The 23,599-nt window shown below is 45.6% G+C and overlaps 1 protein-coding gene across 1 annotated transcript in view; it reads left to right on the top strand.

Moving 5' to 3' along the window:
* tex11 (testis expressed 11) overlaps window positions 1–23,599 on the top strand; it is a 196,183-nt gene that overhangs the window by 26,854 nt on the left and 145,730 nt on the right. Inside the window, exons 7-8 of the mRNA XM_041196149.1 lie at window positions 11,995–12,080; window positions 22,615–22,672. Coding sequence (XP_041052083.1) covers window positions 11,995–12,080; window positions 22,615–22,672 — 144 coding nt within the window. The remainder of the gene's footprint in view (window positions 1–11,994; window positions 12,081–22,614; window positions 22,673–23,599) is intronic.

The following is a 23,599-nucleotide window of genomic DNA, read 5'->3' as shown; positions in this document are numbered from 1 at the left end:
GCTGCCAGACCTGTCGGCCCCATAAAGGTGGAAAATAAGATCTTTCAGTGAGCTAATCATAAGCTGGTATATTGATGGGATATCAATCATCTTGGCTCTGACTTGTTATGTAGATAATGGGAGGCTCTAAAACCACCATCACATGATTGAAAGTAGCTAGAGGGGAGTAGACACCTTATTACTCCAAAACAGAACCCAGCAAGGTAGTCTGGGCCAAACAACAATGAGGGAGTGCAAGAAGGAAGGAACCCTGCCTCGAATAGCTGTCCATCTCAGGCAGTGAGAAGAGGGGCTAATTTGTTTTAACCTGCAAGATTATATTTCTTCTCTACTGAAGTTCGGCCATAACTTTGTACGAAAAACACAAACTTCCAACCTTCATTGTCTTCAAAGAACTGAGAGAGAGAACCTTTTTAGGCCTGTACCACTTTTCGTGTTAAATGACTGGCTAAGAATACCTGACTTGTTCTTGTTATTCTGTTAGTAATCTAAGCACATGCTTCATCTCTAGAAACCATTTTCTCGTGTGTATGTATGTCTGTGTGTTTGTGGGCGTGGGTATTTTGTTGAATTTACATTTTGAGTGTGTGTAAAATAAATGTTTATCCTTGCTTTTGGTTTAAACTTATCAGAAAACCTGCTTGTGTCTATTTGCTTGAGCGACAATGTTGAAAAAGGCTTAAAACACCTCTTCTTAAAAAAAGTATATCTTGTTGTAGTCAACTGAGAGGTGATAAAAAAGGGGTTAAGTTATCCCACCACCTCTCCCTGTCTGTAACACTAGGAATGAAGTTCTGCTGAGAGAGTTTGAGGGGTAGGGTCTAAATTAAAATTCAGAGCCTCAAAGGTAATAAGTTCTGGATTGTTACCTGAACCATGTGCCAATTGGCATAGAGTGAAGCATTTTAGAGAATTAAAAATCTGGCTCAAAGAGTAGGTATGGGAAGAAGGGGTTTTGATTCATAGGGCACTGACACCAGTACTCAGGAAAGAGGAAGCTGTACCGTTGGGGTTGGCTCCATTTAAACCAGACTGGGACTAGTGTCTAGGGGCTAAATATGGCTGTGACTGGAACTTTAAACTAACAGATGGCGTGGGAGGGTTCAGGTGAAGCGAAATTTAGAAATCCATAGAGAAAAGTTGAGACAATAGAGCAAGTGTGGTGACTTGTGTAAAGGCAAGCAGAGTAGGACAGGAAGGGACAAGAGTAGAGTTGAACACTAATGGTACATCAATGAATAAGGTCTATATAAATAATCGCAATAAAATGAAAAATTAAATGCTCTTCATCTGAATGTGTAATGCATTCACAATAAGGTAGATGAAGTAGTGGCACAAATAGAGATAATTGGTTTTGATCTAATCGCAATTAGAGATATAGGGCAGAATTTCCCGTTTTGGCAGGGGGAGAGCGGGGACGGGTGCAGACCCAATTGGCGCCCGCGACTGGGTCCACGCCGCCATTTTACGTGGGTGGGCCAACTAAGGCCTGCCCAGCTATTTGCTGACTCCTGTGGATAGCAGGAGTGTGCGGGCAGTGGTGGGCATGCACAGACCGCTGGGTCCAGTAGCAACCCTGTAGTCTGTTTCAAAAAAGATCTGGCAGCCTCTTGTTGGCTGGTGACAATGGCCAATTCAAGGGCGCACCACAGGGGGTCAGCTAAGCAGTCCAGGATGGAGGGAAGGGCAGAGGAGCACGTCAGGCTGCAAGGTCTGCCACAGGAGCAGGGTAGGCCAGTTTGGCGGGGGGGCCAATATGCCCTTCACTTTTTGATGAATGCCTTGCGGCCCTCCTGGTGGAGGTGGCAGCACGGCAGGATGGGAGGAGGAGGCCACCCCACATGACCAAACGTGCTTGGGAGGAGGTGGTGAGCTCCCATGACGTGGTGCGGCGCACCTGGATCCAGTGCCATAAGCGCTTCAACAATTTATTGCGCTCTGGAAGGGTGAGTACCCTGTTGGCATTGGGCATTTAACTCAGCAGGTAGCCTTAGTCTTTGAGCCCCCCCTCCCCACACCAAGTCTTACCGTCATGACGGCATTGAATCTCATGTAGGGCATTTTTCCTACGTTGGGTGGGCAAGCAGATAGTGCTCATGCTTAGATCAGCCTGAGCGGTTCATAAGGAGGTAAGTTCTCCCCCTCTCCGTGTGTTGCTCTTAGTTGCACATGACTAGTCTGGGGGCAACCTGTAGGAGATGCAGCTAGGCGCATACCCAGAACTCCAACACATATCCTATTCAGGGAGATGTGATGGTGGAAGGGGAGCCTCAAGGTGTCATGGCCAAGAACCATCTGCTGCCATCAATGCTGCACGTAGTTGCGCATCCTTGCTATTGGCACAAAGACCGTGTGGTTCCTCAAGTGATGTACGCAGCATGTGTCCGAGGTGGCCGTGGCGGGGGTTGGGAGCAGATGTACTATCTTTATGTGAATGATCAGCAGTAGCGGAGAGAGGAGGCACTAGAGGCTTGATATGGCTCACTGTGGTTGGGGTGCGGCGTGCATGTGCAGAGTCCATGTGCAAATTGCTGCAATGAATGGTGTTCTCTCTTTCTCAGGAGAAGAATGCTTATAATGCGTCGGAGCATGCGAGGACTGAAGATGACCAGGCTCACCTCCTCATGTTAAGATGCTTCGAACATGAGGCCCTTGAGCTTGAGAGGCGGCATGCACACAGGTCAATTGGTGTTGGTGAGGCTGGGGTGGCATGGCCAGATATTTGAGACCAACAGTAAGATCCGCAATGTCCTCCCGACATCCATAGCACTGATGATTGTTTAATTTGTTATTGTTGAAACATTGCTCGGTCACAGAGTGATAGAGTCTGAGGTGTAGAGCACTGAAAAAGATTCTTTGGCCCTTTGAGGGTGCGCAGGTCAAATGCTTTCCTAAGTCTTCTAATTCCATTTCCTAGCACTATGCCCATAGCCTTGTATGCCATGGCATCACAAGTGCACATCCAAATACTTATTACATGTTAGGAGGGTTTCTGTGTCCACCACCCTTTCAGGCAGTGCATTCCAGGTTCCCAACACCCTCTGTGTGCAAAAGTTACTCATCACATCCCCTGTAAACCTCATGCCCCTTACCTTAAATCTATGCCACCTGGTTACTGATCCCTCCGCCAAGGGGAAAAGCTCCTTTCTGTCGACCCTATCTGTGCCCCTCATAAGTTTATACACTTCAATCATGTCACCCTTCAATCTTCTCTACCCCAGGGGAAATAACACCAGTCTATGCTATCTCTCCTCATAAGTCAAACACTCAAGGCCAGCCAACATCCTGGTAAATGTCCTCTGTACTCTCTCCACTGCAATCACATCCCTCCCATAAAGCGCATTTCAGAGCTGCACGCAGTACTGTAGCTGTGGCCTAAGCAGTGTTTTCTGCACTTGGAGCATTACCTCCTTGCTCCTATACTCTGTGCCTTGGCTAATAAAGGCTAGTATTGCATATGCCTTCTTAAACACCTTATGTACCTGCCCTGCTACCTTAAGGGACCAGTTGACATGCACACCAAGGTCCCTCTGACCTTGTTACTTCCTACGATCCTACCATTCATCATGTATTCCTGTGCCTTGTTTGTCCTGCCCAAGTGCATCACCTCACACTTATCCACATTACATTCCATTTGGCATTCACCAGCCCATCTGACCAGCCCGTCTGTATCCACCCGTAATGTAAGGCTATCCTCCTCACTGTTTGCCACCCCATCAATGTTCGTGTCCATTGGTTCTGGAAGGTTGAGCGCAGAATGAGCCAGGGGGAAAGGAATGCAGTTTGTCACTTTGCACACTAACTGATTCACTGTCCTTGTTGTTCATTTCAGCATCACCAGAGCATGGCCGGCAGGAGGAGCTGCAGATCCTCCCGCCTCTCTCACCTGAGGGCCCTCAAGTGTCACCTGCGTCACACCATTTCTGCGAGGCAGGCACCGGCGTAGATACTAGCACCTCAGTGGGCATTGGAACATCGGCTAGTGTCCCGGGGCACAGTGGAGAGGGCACTTCATATTCAGTGGAGAAGCGGGCAGAGGCAGATAGTGCTGATGGCGCAAGCAGACAGAGGACTGCAGGGGACCAGGCACATGCTCAGTCGGTGCCTGATGATGTGCCTCTGGAGTTGTCTGCGACGCAGCAGCTGCAGGAAATGCAGCCGGGTGTGTGGGAGCATCTGGGAGTGATACATGAGGCTTTGCTTCGCTTGGTGTCCATGGTGGAGGAGTCTACACGGAGTATCACTGATGCAATGAGCCTCAAGGCAGAGCATCATGTTTCCTCCATGGAGAGAGTGACGACTCTCATGGTGAGGCGCCTCCAGGAGAACAATCAGGTCCTCCTGGGGTTATGCTCAGACCTGCTAGTCCTCACAGCGCCATTGGCCACAGCTGGTCAGTGCTAATGTGGGAGATGGTGTGGGCTTCAAGCTTCCCAGCTCGTTGCTCATCCATCCACAGTGAACAGGGAGATCCAAGGCAACCTCACGTCGGTGGAGCAGCTGCCTATCGTCTCTGAGGGCTCCTCTCACGGTGCTCCAGATGAGGGCACAAGCTGCTCTGCCCCTCTCCCAGTAACCACTTCATCTGGTGAGGCTGCGATGACTGGGGAGAACCTAGCTGTGCAACTGGCAGATCCCTCCCAGGCGGGCCCAGTAGAGGCTCCACAGGGCGGAGGACGACCTCCAAGGTCATCAAGGCCAAAAGGACAGCAGAGTCAGCAGGCTGTCTCAGATGCCACTCCAAACGCTGGGGCAGCACCGAAAGCATAAGGCACCTTAGGCACACCTTGGGTTTCTCACTGGTGCTTTTGTGTTGGCCTGAGATTAGGTCCTTATAATTTATTTTTGCTTGCTTACAGTATGGTTTTGGCATTGGGAGAACACCTGATGTTCACAATAGAAATCATGTGTGTGATCATGATGAGGGTGGCTCATTTGTTCTGCATGTGTATGCTTAAGAGAAATGTCATGAGTGTTTGGACATTCAAATTTATGTCCAAAGCCCTTAGTTCCTGCTGATGACCCGGCAGATTTTGCGCTTAGGTGCCGAGTATGGATGCGCCAGGCAAAGCTGGTCCTGCTGATCCATTTGTGTTGTGCTAGCTGAAGGTTCGTTGGATTAAAGCCTCCTGGGTGTCCCTGCCTCCTTGGTGTAGTCCCCGGTCAGCGTCTAACCCCTCAGCATTCCCCTGTGCATGCTCATCCTCAGAATCAGTGCTGGACTCGTCATGTGCAACCGCAGACACTGCGTCAACGTCTTCATCGTCCACTGTGTCCTCCCCTTCCAGCACAAGATTGTGTGGAGTGCAGCATACAACCACTATTACCGACACACGATCTGAACATCCAGGCATAGGAGGCGCATCTTGAGAAGACTGATGGCTGTCACTACCACAGCTTTTGTGGAGGCGTGGCTCTTATTGTACTGCTGCTCAGCTTCTGATACTGGATGGTGGAGTGGCGTCATGAGCTACCTCCTGAGGGGATAGCCCTTGTCACCCAGCAGCCAGCCATCAAGCTGGGCTGGAGCAGTATAGAGCCCCAGAACCTGGGAGTGTCTGAGGATGTAGGCGTCGTGGGAGCTGCCTGGATACCTTGCACAGACTTGTAGAATCAGCATCCCGTGATCATACACTATCTGCACGTTCATGGAGTGGAATCCCTTCCTGTTGACGAAGGCATCGGGCTTACCTGCTGGCACCTTGATGGCCACATGCATGCAGTTTATTGCACCCTGGATGAGGGGGGAAGCCAGCAATAGCCTCTGGCTTGCTGTGCCTGGCTTGCCTGATCCCAGCAGAAGTGGATGAAGATCAATGCATGTCTGAATAGAGTGTCTGTGACCTGCTTGACACAAGTATGGACAGCTGATTGGGAGATCACCCACCGAGCCCTGGAAGGAACCAGAGGCATAGTTGAGGGCAACTGTTACCTTCAGAGCCATTGGCATAGGATGTCCGCCCACACAGTCAGAGGAGATCTCAGGGCCAGTCATCTGACAGATGTAGTTGACTGTCTCCCTTGACAGCTGGAGCCTCCTTTGGCACTGCAGCTCAGACATATTGAGGTAGCTGCTTCGCCGCCTGTATACCCTGGCAGCTGGATAGTGACATCTTCTGCGGCCCCTACCACCTTGGGCTACGTCTTGGCCCTTCGCCCCTTGTGCCTGTGTACTCCCAAAAGTGGCTCCCCTGGAGGCTGAATGTGCACTCCTGACCTCCTCCCCCTTCCAATCCTCCCTTCCTCCTCAGAGGAGTTGCCTCCAATGGACATGTCAGATCCCATACCCAGGCTAAGGGGAGGCCTCCGGAATGCTGCAGGCCTGCTAAAGATTCCTGACTGCAAAGTGCTAACCTGAAGGTTAAAAATATACAAAGCTGCTGGAATGCATTCTGAACTACTGCAGATCACACAGGCAAGTTTAAAATACTTTCTCCAAATATTACTCCATAAAGCAGATTGACGACCCCATTGAGCCCTCTTATCCCGCCCGTGGCTGAGGCTCATAGTAAAGTCTCTTACCCGCCTACCCGTGCGCTGACCCGAAGATCACATGGGTGCCTGAAAATCGCTGTCGATTGACGAATTAAGGGCCTTAACTAGCCCTTTAATTAATGGTGGGTACGTGTTGAACTTCATTGCGTGCCTGCCCAGCGAAATATCGCGATGACATGCGGTGACATAGGGACGCTCGCCCGAAGTCACCGTGCATCATTTTACGCGTAGATGTGCGGGGGCTGCTCCCTGCACATCAAACTGAAAATTCTGCCTAAGGTACAAGGTTGAGAAATAAATATTCCTGGGTACATCACATTTTGAAAAGACAAGGCAGAATGGCAGAGGAGAAAGAATAGGAAAGTATCTAATGAGAAAGGATCTAGACTCAGAAGATAATGAAGTAGAATCAGTACAGCTGGAGATATTAGGAATAACAAGGGGTCAGAAAACATTGGTGGGAATAGATTATCTGCCCCCTAACATTAGTTAAACCATTAGACAGAGCACTAAGAAAGAAATTACTGAATGTTTTACAAAGACGATGTAATAATCATGGGGGGGTTTAATCTTTTGGAATAATCAAATTAGAAAGGTAGTCTGGAAGATGAGTTTGTAGAATGCTTTTGTGATGGTTTTATGGAACCAATTAAGGCCAAATCTATTTTAGATCTAGTAATATGCAATGAGGCAGGGCAGATTAACAACCTCTGTTAAAAGTTCCTCTGGAAAAAAGTGATCATTATACTAATGAATACCATATTAAGTTTGAAAGTGACGTACTCCAGTCCCAAACAAGAATCTTCAAAATTTAAATAAAGTTAATTACATAGGTATAAAGGGAGAGCTGACTGAGGTTCATTGGGTGAATAGACTAAAAGGTATGGCAATAAGTAAGCATCAGGAAGCATTTAAATAAATAATTTAAAATAATTAGAACAAATACATTGCATTGAAAATTAAAACCCAGCAAGTAAGTTCCATCTGTCATGGATAGTATTCGATTAAAAGAAGAGGCTTATAATATTGCAGAGAGGAGTAGCAAACCTGAGGATTGGAAGTGTTTTAGATAAGAGAAAAGGGCCACCAAAATGTTGATAAAAAGGGAAAAGATGAAATATGAGAGTAAACTAGCAAGGAATACAAAAACATTGTAGGAACTTTTAGAAGGATATAAAAAGGAGAGTAGCTAAAGCAAAATGTTGGTCGCTTAGTGACAGAGGCTGGAGAAATTATCCAGGGGACTCAGGAAATGGCAGAGACATTAAATAAATATTTGTGTCTGTTTTAACAGTAGAACACAGAAATTACAAAACAGAAATAGAGGGCAGCCAAGGGACAAATAAGAGTGAGAAACTTAAAGTAGTCAATGTCAACAGAGAATAAGTGTGCAGAAACTTGAGACTTGAGGCAAATCCCCGTGACCTGATGACCTACATCCTGGGATTCTAAAAGAAAATGCTACAGAGAAGTGGATGTGCTGATTTTGATTTTCCAAAATACCCTTGAATCTAGAAGTTTGAGGTAATAGGAAGTTAGCAAATGTTAACACTGGTATTCAAGGAAGGAGGGAGTGAGAAAACAGCAAACTATAGGCCAGATAGCTTTACATATGTCATTGGGAAAATGCTGGAACCTATTATTAAGGAAGTCTTAATGATGTATTAAATCATAATATTATCAGACAAAGTCAACACAGTTTTAGGAAATTAAAACCCTGTTTGACAAACTTATTAGAATTTTGAGCACGTTACTAGTATGGTAGGTAAAGGGGAACCAGTAGATGTAGTATGCAGTAAGATCCTGATGAAAAGATGTAGTATGGAGTAAAAACCTGATGAGTCGAATCTTGGGGAATTGCCCACAAACTTGTGTTAGTCGGAGCTTTGTGAAAGCCGAGAAGGCCCTATTCTCACATGAATGCATTTCTATGTAACCCAATATACCTACAAATGCGGTCTATATCAAAAACAACAGATTCAAATGCCAAATGAAAATGCAGTAAAGCAGTAGATGTGTGAAAAAGTCTTCATTCAATTTGTTCACATCTTGTACTGGCCCTACTGTGAAAAATGTCGGGAGTTATCTTTTTCTGCTTAGCATGCGGTCTTTTGTATTTGCGTGATATAGTCCACCAATGCAGTCAAACATGTTTTCGGTGTTTTGCTGCAGTGCAAAATCCTAGGGTCCTCTATGGCTTTTGTAGCGTCAGCTAGGGAAGCAGGCGGGCAATCTCCGATTGACAACACTTAACTTTCTCAAAGGTTTAGCCATACTCACAGGCTTTGCACATCCTTTCACACATGGCTTGCCCAGCTCTTCATGATTTCACACACTTGTGTGGTCTAGCTCTGCTGTGAATGGTTGGTGGGGTCATATGACAAGATTAAACAAGTTTGGCTAATCCAGAGTTACCAGTGCAGAATTTTGGCTTATGGGCATTGTTCTATGGGATTTACTATTTTACTAAATGGTTGACGACTTTGATGTAACTGGAATTTCTTCTGAGTTTGACTCATCATGATTTCACTGTACTTGGATTTCCACAAGGCATTCAGTAAGGTGCCACATGAAAGAATAATACACAAGATAATGGCTCAAGGAGTTGGGGGCAATAAATTAGCATGGATGGAGGATTGGCTAATGAACAGGAAGCAGCAAGTAGGGATAAAGGGGCATTTTGAACTTGGCAGTATGTGATGAGTAGAATGCTGCAATAGTCAGCGCTGATATCACAGCTATTTGTGATTATTTGTATTAATAATTTAGATGAGACATTAAATAATGCATTTAATTTTGGTTTTGATACAAAACTATGCTGGAATGCAAGCTTTGAGGAAGCTGCAAAGAGATATAGGCAGGTTAAGTGTGTGGGCAACAAGGTGGCAGATGGAATATAGTATGGGGAAGTGTGAGGTTATTCAGTTTGGTCATAAGAATAAAAGAAGAATATTTTCTTTAAAAGACCTGAAATTTGTAATGTTGATGTCCAGGGGGACTAGGTTGTATTCGTACAAGGAACACAAAAATTTAGCCTGCAGGTACAGCAAGCAATTAGGAAGGCAAATTGCATGTTGGCCTTTATTGTAAGGGAATTGATGTAAAAGAATAAGGAAGTCTTGCTACAAGTATGCAGAGCTTTGTTGATGAGTCCATACCTGTAATACTGTGTGGAGTTTTGGTCTCCATATTTAAGGAAGCATATGCTTGCCTTGGATACAGTACAATGAGGGTTCAACAGATTAGTTCCTCAGACGAGAAGGTTCTTCTGTGATAGTCTGAGCAAGTTGGGCCTGGAGTTTAGAATAATTAGGTGATCTCATTGAAACATGCAAGATTCTGAAAGGGCATGATAGGGTAGGCAGTAAGAGGTTGTTTGCCTGGCTGGAGAATCTGGAACAAGGGGCCAGTCATTAGTACTGAGAAATTTCTTCACCCAAAGGGTTATGAATCTTTGGAATTTTCTATCCCAGAGGGTTGAAGATTCTCCTTCAATTAGTATAGTTAAGGCAGAGATAGACAGGTTTTTTGAACCTCAGGGAATTGAGGGGTATGGAGGGAAAGTGGAGTTGAGGCCAAAGGTTGGTCTTAATCATATTAAATGGCGGGGCTGGCTCGATGGGCTATCTGGTGTCCTAGTCCTATTTCTTATGTGCAAATAGCACAATTGATCCTCTGAAACGAATTGCATTCCTTAACAAAATAAACAAACACTTTACAAGCTGAAGGATTGGACAACTGCCCTTTTGAAAATGTTCAGTTCATGTTTGAAACTTCACAATATGCTTGTTACAATTCAGACACTTAATTGATACTTCCTAGCCCTGCTCAGCACATAAGCCCTGTTCCATAAATAAGCATGTATTTTCTATTTCTATGAATAGAAACTTGACCTGTGTAGTGCATCTAGGATTTAGCGTAGTAAGGAAAACAGTGAACCTTTTTTTCTGTTGATAGGTATATTGGAACCACCACAGGTTATTCCTGTAATTTCTAACATCTCTAAAATTGCTAGAAAATATTATACCAACAGAGCACATAACTCAGGTTAAAAACAATTCGTTTCACGTTAAGGGCAAATGTAATAGAGAAACAAAGTGGATTGTGCAGCAGGATGTGTGGAATACTGCCAGAAATGTCCAGGTATTTCCTCTTACTTCACGGCCATAATTTCACTTGAAACCCTGTTTACACAAGTAAATGAGATTTATGCTGAAATTTTGTCAAAGTTACAGCAGTAGAGTGGGGGAAGCACTGATGAAATTTCATTTTTCACCAGTATTTCAAACTCTTCCAACAATGAAAGTTGCTGTTTACTTTGGTAATCTTAATAATTTGGGATACTTGGCCTAGATAAAAGCTTTTTACATGAGAAAGGCACTTCAGTGCATTTCTTTAACTTCTGTTGTATAGAGCAGTACAGCAAGTGAGGACTCTCAGTTATATATCTGTTTCTACTTAATCCAAGCTAGTACAAGGAAAATTGAGTTATCTTTTGCAATTAATCAATGCTAAACTATAATGCAACCCTCCAAGGAAGACAGTGAACCCTTTCTACTATTGGTAGATGCATTGGAATCAACATAGATTATTCCTATAACTCCTGTCAAAGAAGTCTGACTTACAAGGTGTAACAAGATGACCTCTGAAATGCTAGACTCAGTACTTCATCTCTGAGACTGGTAAACGACCCCATCCTCACATTGAGATGGATATTTTGTATAATCACACACAATCACATCACAGTGCAGAAGAGGCCCTTCAGCCCATTGAGTCTGCACCGACACCTGGCCTCAGCCTAATGGCTAATGGCCTAGTCGCCTAATGGCTGTGATTTTCTTGCATTGGCCAACTCTCATTTGTTTTGAACAAGCAAACCATTTATCTTGACAAAATGCCCCCTAGAAGCAGCCTTTATACCAGCAAGGGATGTAGATTTTGCCAAATTTCCCAAAACAGGGAACCAAACGCAGCAAATAACTCTCCCAGAGTGGAGTTGCTCTTATAAAAATATGTGGCACGTTATGATGTAAAATAAGATGAATCCTTTGCATCTAACAGAATGCTTAAGGGTGTTTCTAAATTTCCGGTCTGTTCAATTTTTAAAATTTGTTCATGGGATGTGGGTGTCGCTGCCGAGGCCAGCAGTTATTGCCCACCCCTAATTTAATGGATAGGAAATCATGGACTGTGAATGCTTGATTCCTAGATGTTTGCTCTGAGTGCAAGGAATGCAAATTAGGTAAATTTTCCTTCTTAAAATAGCTGATCAATAATGGTGGTGGTAGGAAATGGGAAACCCATGAATTCCAGATTGAGCCAAATGGACTTTTTATACTTTGGGCTTGCCTAAATTCTTGTGAGACCTGAAGAATATATAATTTATTCTAATTGAGGTTGTTTCCTCCTGGGAAAAAACCTGTTCTATAGGCCAGTTTTGCTTTCTGTTTATCTCCTTACTCTGATACCAGCATGGAGCTGGCTGACTGTTTGTTTTAGACAGGTTACTTGTCCCTGCTGTGCTACAATTTCGGAGTAGATACCTATCAGCAGAAGAAATACGAAGAAAGTGCTTTCTGGCTGAGGTAAAGACGGTTTATTTTATTAAATTTGAAGGAGTCCCACCAAAGGCTTTTGGGACAAAAGGTTTAGGTTTAATCTTTCTATAAAATTATACATGAAGAATTTTCTTGGGGCTTTTGCTTTGCCACCATAACTTTCGTAGGTTGTTTGTAAGAAACTCTTTATGTTTTTGCTAAACCTCAGCCAAAATTATGGTGGTGGAACAGCAGAAGCCTCAAGGAAGTCCCTGGTAATAGTTATTTTTATAAAATTGGTGTCATAGTATGAAGTTTATTTATGGAATACACTTATAAAATTAGATTAACGAAGTGGGTTTCTACAGTGGCTCAGTGGTTTGCAAACTATCCCATGCAATAGTATACGACACAATGCGAGTTGTGGAATCGCTCACGCTAGTTACATGTGATTAAAGCTAGTAGCAACACTCAAATGACTGCAAAAACATTTCCTGCTGAGGCTTAGAAATCACTGTTGTCATCAGCTATGGATGGATATAATCTCCATTTTCAGCCACTTGTTCCTTGCTCCACCTGAGCTATTTCTACCTGCCTCTCTTGCACTTCGTTTCACCCAGTGTCCTGTTGTCTAAATATCGTGGTATGAATGTACATGAGCTGTTGCTTGCGAAGGTGAGATTGAGTGACATGATGTAGTATGAGTTTCACTGCTTCTGTTAGGCATAGGCTTCCACCTCATCATCTTCTATTATAGAAACATAGAAAATAGGCGCAGGAATAGGTAATTCGGCCCTTCGAGCCTGCCCCGCCATTCAGTATAATCATGGCTTACCGTCTGTCTCAATGTCATGCTCCCACTCTCTCCCCATACCCTTTGACACCTTTACAGTCTAGAAATCTATTTAATTCCTTCTTAAATATATTCATTGACTTGGCCTCCACAACCTTCAGTGTTAGAGAATTCCACAGGTTCATCACCCTCTGAATGAAGAAGCTTCTCCTCATCCCAGTCCTAAATAGTGTACCCCATATCCTGAGACTGTGACCCCTTGTTCTAGACACCCCAGCCAGAGGAAACGTCATCCCTGCATCCAGTCTGTCCTGCCTTGTCAGAATTTTATATGTTTGAATCAGATCCCGATCTCTTCTCATTCTTCTAAACTCCAGTGAAAGCAGGCCTGGTCGAGCCAATCTCCCCTCATATGACAATCCTGCCAGCCCAGGAATCAGTTTGGTGAACCTTCACTGCACTCCCTCTATGGCAGGTATATCCTTCCTTCGGTAAGGAGACCAAAACTGCACACAATACTCCAAGTGTGCTCTCACCAAGGCCCTGTACAGCTGCAGTAAGACTTCCTTGTTCCTGCACTGAAGTCCTCTCGCAATGAAGGCCAACATACCATTTGCCTTCTGAACTGCCTGCTGCACCTGCATCTTGCTTTCAGTGATTGGCATACAAGGACACCAACGTCCCTTTGTATATCAACATTTCCTAATCTATCACCATTTAAATGATTGCCATTCTGTTTTTCCTACCAAAGTGGATAACTTCAAGCTTATCCATGTTATACTGCAAATGCCATGTAAAACAAACACAGAAATACCTGGAAAAACTCAGGTCTGGCAGCATCAGCGAAGAAGAACAAAGTTGACGTTTCGTGTCCTCGTGATCCTTCAACCGAACTAAGTAAAAATAGGAGAGGGGTAAAATATAAGCTGGTTTAAGGTGGGGGGTGGGGGGAGAAGTGGAGGGGCGTGGTTGTAGGGGCAAGCAAGCAGTGATAGGAGCAGATAACCAAAAGATGTCGATGCCATGTATTTGCCCACTCACTCAACTTGTCTAAATCGCCTTGAAGTCTCTTAACATCCTCCTCACCACTCACATTCCCACAATCACGTTGCATCGTCTGCAAACTTGGAAATATTACATTTGGTTCCCTCTTCCAAATCATTGATAGATATTGTGAATAGTTGGGGCCCAAGCACTGATCCCTGTGGTACCCCACTAGTCACTGCCTACCACGCCGATAAAGACCCATTTATTCCTACTCTCTGTTTCCTGTCTGCCAACCAATTCTCAATCCATGGCAATATGTTACCCCCAATGCCATGTGCTTTAATTTTGCACACTAAGCTCTTATGCAGAACTTTATCAAAAGCTTCCTGAAAATCCAAATACACCACATCCGCTGGTCCTTCTTGATCTATTCTGCTAGTTACGTCCTCAAACATGACTTCATGTTCATAAATCCATGTTGATTTTGTCTAATCTCATTGATGTTTTCTAAGTGCCCTGTTATCACATCCTAAGCTGCCCATGTTCTTTTCTATAATTGCTCACATGACCACTCAATATTTTCCTGTGCTGCTTCTTCTCAGCAAAGTGAAAGTGACAAAATTACTAATTTAAACCTGGAGAAATACCTGGCTTCAGCAAAAAGTTAGAAGTGTGCACCTTGTGATTTAAGCTGGGGCTTGACATGAAAATGGTCTTATTGATTCTTGCTTTGATATGATATGAGTGATCTCCCTATTCATCAAATGCAAATCCCACCATTTTATGAATTTCAGTTTTTATCAAGTGTTCAATTTGAAGCTCCCCCTTATCCTATTGGCACGTCATTGTCATCATTCAAAATAATTGCTAAGATAATCAGCTTTTTTTGACCATTAGAATCTGATCAGTGGCACTGGAGTTTGTTTTAATTTTAAAAACTTACTTTGATGGCCCTTCATACCAACTTCTTTCTGCTTAACAGCTGTTGGTATTAGAATGTTTCTTCTTTGTGATTTGAAATAGGTGTTTCGCTAAATATGCTTTTTCCTTTAATTACCAGAAGTTAAGACTTGTCACTCTAATGATAACTGAAGAAAAACAGTTCCTTGAACACCCCCATCGTTGGTAACAGAACAGTGCGCATATTTTAAATACAGGCTGCCCTTTTGATAAATGCAGTTCTTTTCCTTTTAAGTTTTTGGCATGAGGCAACACTGGCATATTGTTGACTTGCATTAAATATCTTGCTACTAGGGCTAAAGACTTGTTTGCGCCGTTAATTGGGCCAGGGGCGTTGCAATTCGCAACCTGCCCATACCAATTCCGTCGGAGGAAGGCAGCAGACGAACTTTGTGCTGCCTTCTAATTATCATTATTTCTTTATGCTGCTGCATGCACAATGTGCCTAAGTATGTGCGAGGCTAGCACGTGTTTCAGCTCTTAAAGGCAGTTTGCCCCCTTAAAGGGAAGTTGCATTGGAACACTCAACTTTGAAGAGAATTAAAATAAAAACATTCAAGGTGAGGATGAAATGGAGCACCAGCCAGGAAGAGTGCTGCAAGATTCACTGATGCCACTCTGGAGGCACAAGTGATGGAAGTGGATAGCAGGAGAGAGGCCATGTTTCCTCAAGGAGCCATAGGCCCTCAAGGTATTTCCTCAGAATAGAGTGGGAGCAGATGGCCAGAGAGGCCAATTCTCAGAGATTGGCCTCAAGGATGTGGTAGCAGTGCAGAAAGAATAATGACCTCACACACTTTTAACGCTCATTGGGCAGGTGCGCACCTGACCCCGCCGAGCGTAAAATGACGTGATGATGTTGGGCGAGCGTTCCGACGTCATCACACACTCGTGTGATATTTCAGCCGGTAGCCACATGCAGGAGTCTGCAGTGTGTCCACCGACAATTAAAAGGCCTATTAAGGCCGTTAAAAAGGTAATTTAAAGAAATTTTTCATTGGCTGTCCAATCTTATGGTTGGCAGGCTGGTGGAAAGGCCAAGCGGCCTTTGTACATTTTAGGAAACCTCATCCACAGGCTGGACAAAGTTTCCAACAGCTATTAAAAATTAAATAAAAATTAAAACATTTCATTAATAACATGTCCCTGCTCATGTGATAGAGTCACATGAGGGGACATGTTTTATAACATTTTAAAAATCTTTAGTTTTAGTATTTTAAACTCTTAATCTCCCTGAGGCAACTCTGTGCCTCAGGGAGCTTTTCCAGTGCATGCATGTGCGAACTTACACTCTCGCCCTCCTCCCCCACCCCATACATGCTGCGTGCAACTCACGCTGGCTGGGCCTTAATTGGCCCACCAGCATGAAATCGCAGTCCAGCCCCGATCACAGGTGTTTTCCCGACCACCCCCACTGAGCCCGCCCGATGAGGGAAAAATCCTTCCCAAGGTAAAGTTCAGTGAATGCATCTTCACATCTCATACCCACCAAACTACCAGCCTCTCATACCAACCAATGCACCCCCATCACTCGCCCACCAACAGTCAATGGCCTCAGAACTCATGCCTAACATTAACATACTCCACCTCTCGCACATACCTTCCAGTGATGCCAGCGTCATGCACCTGCTTCTTTCCCAGACATCCAGCTAATCAGATATGGCAGGCCGATAGTAACACACAATCAGCAAAGTTCTGCCCTCTCCCTTGCAGGACAAGGATGCCCATGACCGGAGGGAGCAATGGAGGACCACCAAGGGGACACCGACAATATTCACTCTTCCCACTGGAGGATGTGGTGCTCTGTATGATAGGTCTGGCAGGAACAGAGTCCTTGGCACGTGCCACTGCTGAGTGCATCGAGAATGAAAGTGAGTTACAGCCTTTTGCTCCTTTACAACTCCCTACTACCCCTCATCCTGACATCTCTCATAAATTGAAAGCTGCAGATGGTTCTCCTGCTTTCCTACCTAGCCCCCGACCCTGCTCACTTCAGTAACCCTCCCCCCACTTTCTGCTTTTTTTCTTTCAGAAACCCAAGATCACTGCGCCAGCCTCAACGCGACCCGAGGAAACCCACATGACTACTATTGAAGCACTGGCACTTTAAAAAATTATGTCATGGAATGTTAGCGCTGCTGGCAAGGCCAGCATTTGTTAACCCATCACTAATTGCCCATGAGAAGGTGGTGGCGAACTGTCCTCCTGAACCAATGTAGTCCATCTAGTGTAAGTATGCCCATAGTGATGTTAGGAAGGGAATTACAGGTTTCTGACCTAGCAACAGTGTAGAAACGGCATTATTGTTCCAAGTCAGGATGATGTATGGCTTGGAGGGGAACTAGCAGCTGATGGTGTTCCCAAGCGTCGGCAGCCCTGGTCCTTCTGGGTGCGTTTGGAGAGTGCTGTCGAAGGAAGCTTGGTGCGTTGTATATGGCACACGCTGCTGCCACTGTGTGTCGGTGGTGGAGGGAGTGAATGTTGAAGGTGGTGGATGGGGTGCCAATCAAATGGGCTGCTTTGTCAGGAATGTTATTGAGTTTATTGAGTGTTGGAGCTGCACTCATTCAGGCAAGTGGAGTGTATTCCATCATACTCTTGACCTGTGCCTTTGTCGATGCTGGGAAATCGAGAGTTGACTTACTCACAGCAGAATTCCCAGCCTCTGACCTGTTCTTGTGGCCACTCTATTTATATAGTTGATCGAGTTAAGTTTCTGGTCAATGGTAACCCCTAAGATGGTGATGGTGGGGGATTCAGCAATGGTAATGCCTTTGAATGCCAAGGGAAATGGTTATATTCTCTCTTGCTGGATACTTGTGGGTGTGAATATTTCTTGCCACTTATTGCCCTAAACCTTAATGATGTCCAGGTCTTACTGCATGTGAACATGGAGTGCTTCAGTATCTGAGAAATTGCAGAAATCCTCACTTCTGACCTTAGGTTGGAGGGAAGATCATTGATGAAGGAGCTGAAGATGATTGGGCCCAGGACACTATCCTGAGGAACCCTGCAATAATGTCCTAGGGCTGAGTCAATTTGCCTCCAACAACTACAACCATTTTCCTTTGTATTAGCTATGATTCCAACCAGGGAGAGGAGTTTTTCACTTAATTCCCATTGACATCAATTTTTCTAGGATTCTTTGGTCAAATGCTGCCTTTACGTCAAGGCAGTCGCTCTCACCCCACCTCTTGTATTCAGCTCTTTTGTCCATGTTTGGATGTGGCCGAACTGCAGGGCTTTGATCTGATCCGTTGGTTGTGAGGTCACTTATCTCTGTCTATCACATACTGCTTCTACTGTTTAGCAGGCACATAGTCCTCTGTTGTGGCTTCATCGAGTTGGACACCATTTTTAGTTATGTCTGGTGTTGCTCTCTGGCACTCATTGAACTAGGAATGATCCCCTGGCTTGATGGTCATGATAGAGTGAAGGAAATCAGGGCCATGAGTTTACGGATCGTGGTTGAATGCAGTTCTGCTGCTGATGGTCCACAATGTCTCATGGATGCCCAGTTTTGAGCTGCACGATCTGTTCTGAATCTGTGCCATCTAGCATGGAGGCAGTGCCGCACAACATGATGAAAGATATCCTTACTTCATCTCCACAAGGACTATGCAGTAGGCACTCTTGCCAACGCTGTCATGGATAGATACATCTGCGACCAGTAGATTGGCGAGGATGAGATCAAGCACTTTTTTCCCTCCTGTTGGTTCCCTCACCAGCCGCAGTGGGCCCAGTCTGGCAGATATGTCCTTCAAAACTCAGCCAGTGATGCTACCGAGCTACTGTTAGTGATAGGCATTGAAGTCCCTTAACCATAGTACATTTTGTGCTCTTGTTACTGATTCATCAACTGAGGGAGGACAGTAGTGATAATCAGCAGGGAATGTTTCCTTTCCCATGTTTGACCTAATGCCATGAGACTTTATTGGGCCCAGAGTCAATTCCAAAGCAGCTCCCTCATGACTGTATACAACTAAGCCACCACCTCAAGGATGGCGATGGAATAGTCTGGGACATTGACTGGAAGGTATGATTTGGTGAGCATGAATATGTTAGGCAGTTGCTTGACTGGCCTGTGGGACAACTCTCCCAATTTTGCTACAAGTCCCCTGATATTAGCGAGGAGGAGTTCAAGCATCCTACCTCCTCTTTCCTGATCGTCCCGTTCCAGACCGAATAATCATGTCCAACTCTGGCATTGAAATCTCCAAGTAAGATGAGTTTGTTGTCTTTTGGGACACCACTGGACCGGTCCTATGCTGACAGTAGGGTCAGCGGTGCCCTACCAATTAAGGATCCAGCAGTGCAACATCCATCAGACAACAATGCTATGAGTGATTTGTCCTGTTTCACAGGCCACTGCCATGCACTAATTATCTCCCCTTGCTTCTGCAGGCACATCTAGGAAACAGCCAACGGAGTCCATGCCCCAGGGCCTCCAATCAAACTCCGAAGAAACCTCTGAAAAGGAAACTGGAGGCAGCCTCCTTGAAGTCTTGTCACAGCGCTCACCATACCCGCCACCAATGCAGAGACACATACCTCGGTGGTACCTAGCTTTAGAATAGCCTTGAGATCACAATCTGGGGAGTGCATCACACTGTCTGATCCGTGGCAGGACTTCCTTGGTGTCTGGCACTTGGAGGACCGCTGGAGGCCAGAAATTTGCTGTCCAAGTCAGATGACAAGCCTCTGGACTCGGTCATGTCACAGTTGCTAGAGCTGCAAAGGCAAGCTCGGGAACATCAGGAAGCAATGTCCGTTGCACTCCAAATTGCAAGGCACGATGGAGGAGTCCGTCCACCTTCAATCTGAGCTGATAGCACCTGCATGCCAATGCACCAAAGTCAACACTGGTAGGATGGCGGCTGCAGTGGAGACGTTGGTCCAGGACATCGCTGCTGCTCAGGCTCAACTCCAACGCGGATGCCATTGTTGGTCTCCAACAGTGATTATGCTAGAGGAGTGCCGGGCAGCTCGATCTCACTCCAGCTACCCCTTCTCCTCAAGGAGTTAGCCAGGGGCCCTCAGGCATCCAAAGGGAGGAGGATCAGCAGGTGCACACCCCAAGGCCATCCTTACAGGTGACGCCGTGAGTGTCCGGCCCATCTGTATCCCTTTTCCTGTGACCTCAGCAGCTCTAGCTCCACAGGCAGAGGATGGTGTTACTGCCACACAGCAAGACTCCGAAAGTGGGTTGGGGCACTCCAGGTCTCGGATCTCCAGTGGACCCCCGCAAAGGTCATCACAGACGGGATGTTGCAGTCAGCAGGCTGCCTCCAACTCCACTGTGGAAGTCCGGGGAGCACCAGTATGTAGTGGGAGGGTTATGGAAGTTAAGAAGAATTAGTTACACAACCTGGGCACGAGTGTTAATCGCTTGTACATGCTGTTCACTGTTATCAATAAACTCCCAAGAATGTGCCCCTGCTTATGGCTCCTTGTTCTGATGAGTCGTGTTCATATCACTCAGATGTGAAACCTTTCTGCACAAGATAAAAGCAGGTGTCTCAGTACAGGGCCTCTTCCATGTGCTTTGTGCAGCCTATAGACCAAATTGATGGTCTGGCCTTACACTCCCTGGACACATTACTGATGCCTGCACCTCGGTGCTTGTCATTGCTGCTAGAATGTAGTGGGCAGGTGTCACAGAATTCCGTCATTCTCTGTGTGTGCTCTGAGTACCTTCTGGTGCGGCTGGCCGCCACCTCTTCAGCATCTGTGACCAGTGATGCTGTGCTCCTGAAGGGGTCGGGTGCTTCTAAAGTTTCATGACCGTCTCTATGATATGGTCCTGACCACAGAGTGCAAGTGAGCTGCCCTTGGCCAGACAGGAAGCTATGATTCTCAGGAGCTATGTGAGGATCTTAGGAGTGCCCTCACTGCTTGTCATCATCATCCTCCTGCAATCAAGCAACTCTTAGGGCCTCCACTGCATCTCCATGACAGGAACATTGTCACAGAGGGTATGGTTGCTGCCATTAGCCAAACTGGAGTCAAATGTTCACAGATGAAATGTGAGGATCTATGGGGTCTCCCCACTACATGTCGTGATCATCCTCTACAAATCTATCAGCTATGAAGGCCTCTTGAGCACTCCTGCCTTGTCTAGCCAGTTGCCGCCATTGTTGCCTTCAAGGATCTCCTCACCTTCATTCCTGTCAGCATCCTCCTCCTCAGCCAGCTCCTCTCCCGGTTGCCGCATCAGGTTGTAAAGGGCGCAGCAGACAGCAACAATGCATGTCATACTCTGTGGAATATATTGCAGGGCTTCACCATACCTGTCCAGGCACCGGAACCTCATTTTCAGCATCCCAGTGGTTTGCTCCACCAAGGTGCAAGTTGCAGCATGAGCCTTGATATACCTTCACTCTGCTACAGTCTGAGGATGCCGCACAGGTGTCATCAGCCATAGACTCTGCGGGTAGCCCTTGCCCCCGAAGAACCATCACTGCAGCTTCTGTGGACCCTGGAAGACTTCAGGGATGTGTGACCAACTGAGGATGTAGGAGTCGTGCACACTTCCTGGAAACCATGTGCACATCTACAGGATGCGTTTCTGGCAGTTGCACACCAGCTGCACAGTCAACGAATAGAATCTCTTGCGGTTGATGTAGTTGACCGCGTATTGTGGTGGAGACCCGAGCACCATGTGTGTGCAGTCGATCGCCCTTTCCCTGTGGGGAAACCCAAGATCTGGGCGAATCCAATCACTCTTGCATCCTGGCTGACCTGGTCCTGGGAGAAATGCACAAAGCTGTGTGCCCTCGCAAAGATGGCATCCGTGACCTCATGGATGCATTTGTGGGTGGAGACTTGAGACCCCATTGAAGTCGCCTGTGGAGCCCTGAAAGGAGCTACTGGCGTAGAAATTGAGCGTCGCGGTTATTGCATGGCCACTGGGTGAGGGGGAGCACTTGGTAGTAGTTTGATGCCTCTGTGTTGCTTGACTGAGCAGATAAGCTAGAAGACCGATTCCAATCATATTAATAGCTGCGCTTGAACTGTCTCAGTTGCAGAGGAATGGTCGCTTTATATAAGGTGTCCCTAATGCATGGCTGCATCCCTCACCCACCCTACCCCCACCCCGAATACTTGTGTGTTATGTTCAACTGCAAGACAGCCCTTGCCTCCCCTGCCCCCCACAAGTCACCTCAACAGCAGGGCTAACCTTGCCCCCCCCCGTCCCCCCATAAGTCACCTCAGCTATAAGCCAGCCCTTGCTCTCCCATCACAAGTCGCCTCTACCACAAGCATCCCTTGCCCCCCCTCTCCCCCCCCCATGCTCCTTAAGCTTGAAGTCCAACAGGCAACCCTGGTGAGCACTGTACATTTGTTGTGTAGTCATCTCCGAGTTCCCCTCAACGTCCAGCCCGCCAATTGCATGCCTTTTATATGCTGTTGTGAAACACGTTGGCATGCTTTCCCATCATTGTGGGGGGGGAACGATTCTGGCGAGCTGCCCTAATAATGATATGCAGATGTGTTACAATAAGGTTCCCGATGTCTGATTGTGGGAAACGCGGCCCGCCATCAGTAGGCTGAGCGGACAATCGCAAACTGATTTCACGCCACATGAAACCGATTGTGCCATATTGTCCGCTCACACCACTGAACACCGATTTTGACGGGCACAGAGAATCCTAGCCCTAGTGTTTGCCCAATATTGATGGCACTGAACCTTCGCTATATTTTTTCTTATACAAGGGTGAGCTTAGCAAGCCTGATGGGACACAGAGGATTTCAAGAAAGAAGGTTACTCTACTGGGTAGATTTTTTCTTCTTCTTCCTACTGTTAATATTGCTAAAAATGTGTTTTCTCTCTATCACCAGTCAGAGCTACGACATTGGGAAAATAGATAAAAGATATTCCCCAGGTTCTCCTGTGCAGGTATGTACATACATAGATGTGGTATTGGCTGATGTGAAGCAACTTACAGGTTATCTGTACATGAGTGGTTGAGTAAGAAGTATAGATAGTGTACATAGGATTATGCAAATATGTTAGGATGTTATGAAATGTCTGTAGAATCACAAAAGCATATAAGAGGTTTTTATATTCTGTTGTATTTCTCATTCCATGGAAAGTCTGATAGAAACTAACTAAATCATGAGGGATCATCCCTTTTTTTCAGCTATGTTATGCTAACCTTGTGTCCATAAAACTTCTCAGGTCTTAAAGTTCTTTCTAATGCATGTTAATGTACACCTGTAAAGTCCAACTGATAACCTGAAACTTAAATTATTTCATGCCCCAATTATCAGCCAACTGGATCAAAGTTGCAAATGGTTTAATTCCAAACATAACATCATAGAGAATTATTTTATCAATCAGGTGAGCAACTCATAGTGCTTTTCTTAAAGAACGCTTACTAACTCTACTGCTTCCGTGAGGATAAAGAAGAAAAAGTGTGCATATGACAAGGTGCCAGGTGGAAAATATAACTGGGAACCAAGAGGAATACAGAGGGTTCAGAGGAGAGGTGAAAAAGCGTATTAGAGAAGCGAAGGGAGATTGTGAGAAATGACTGGCAGCCAACGTAAAGCAGAATTTTCTACAGCAGTATGTGTCCAATCCAACAAGAAAAGACACACTGTTGGACCTGGTTCTTGGAAATGAGGCGGGCCAAGTTGATCAAGTATCAGTGAGGGAACGTTTAGGAGACAGTGACCATTGTATTGCACGTTTTAGGATGATAATAGAAAAGTATGATAGTCAATCCAGAGTGAAAATAATTAATTGGACAACAGCAGACTTCAATGGGGCAAGAACAGAGCTGGGCCAGATAGACTGGAACGAAAGATTGGCAGGAAAAAC

This window comes from Carcharodon carcharias, chromosome 9 (genome assembly GCF_017639515.1).
Source record: "Carcharodon carcharias isolate sCarCar2 chromosome 9, sCarCar2.pri, whole genome shotgun sequence".
In the NCBI taxonomy this organism is placed as follows: Eukaryota; Metazoa; Chordata; class Chondrichthyes; order Lamniformes; family Lamnidae; genus Carcharodon; species Carcharodon carcharias.
Note: the sequence above shows the minus strand (reverse complement) of the source record. Positions and strands in the feature narration are given on the sequence as shown.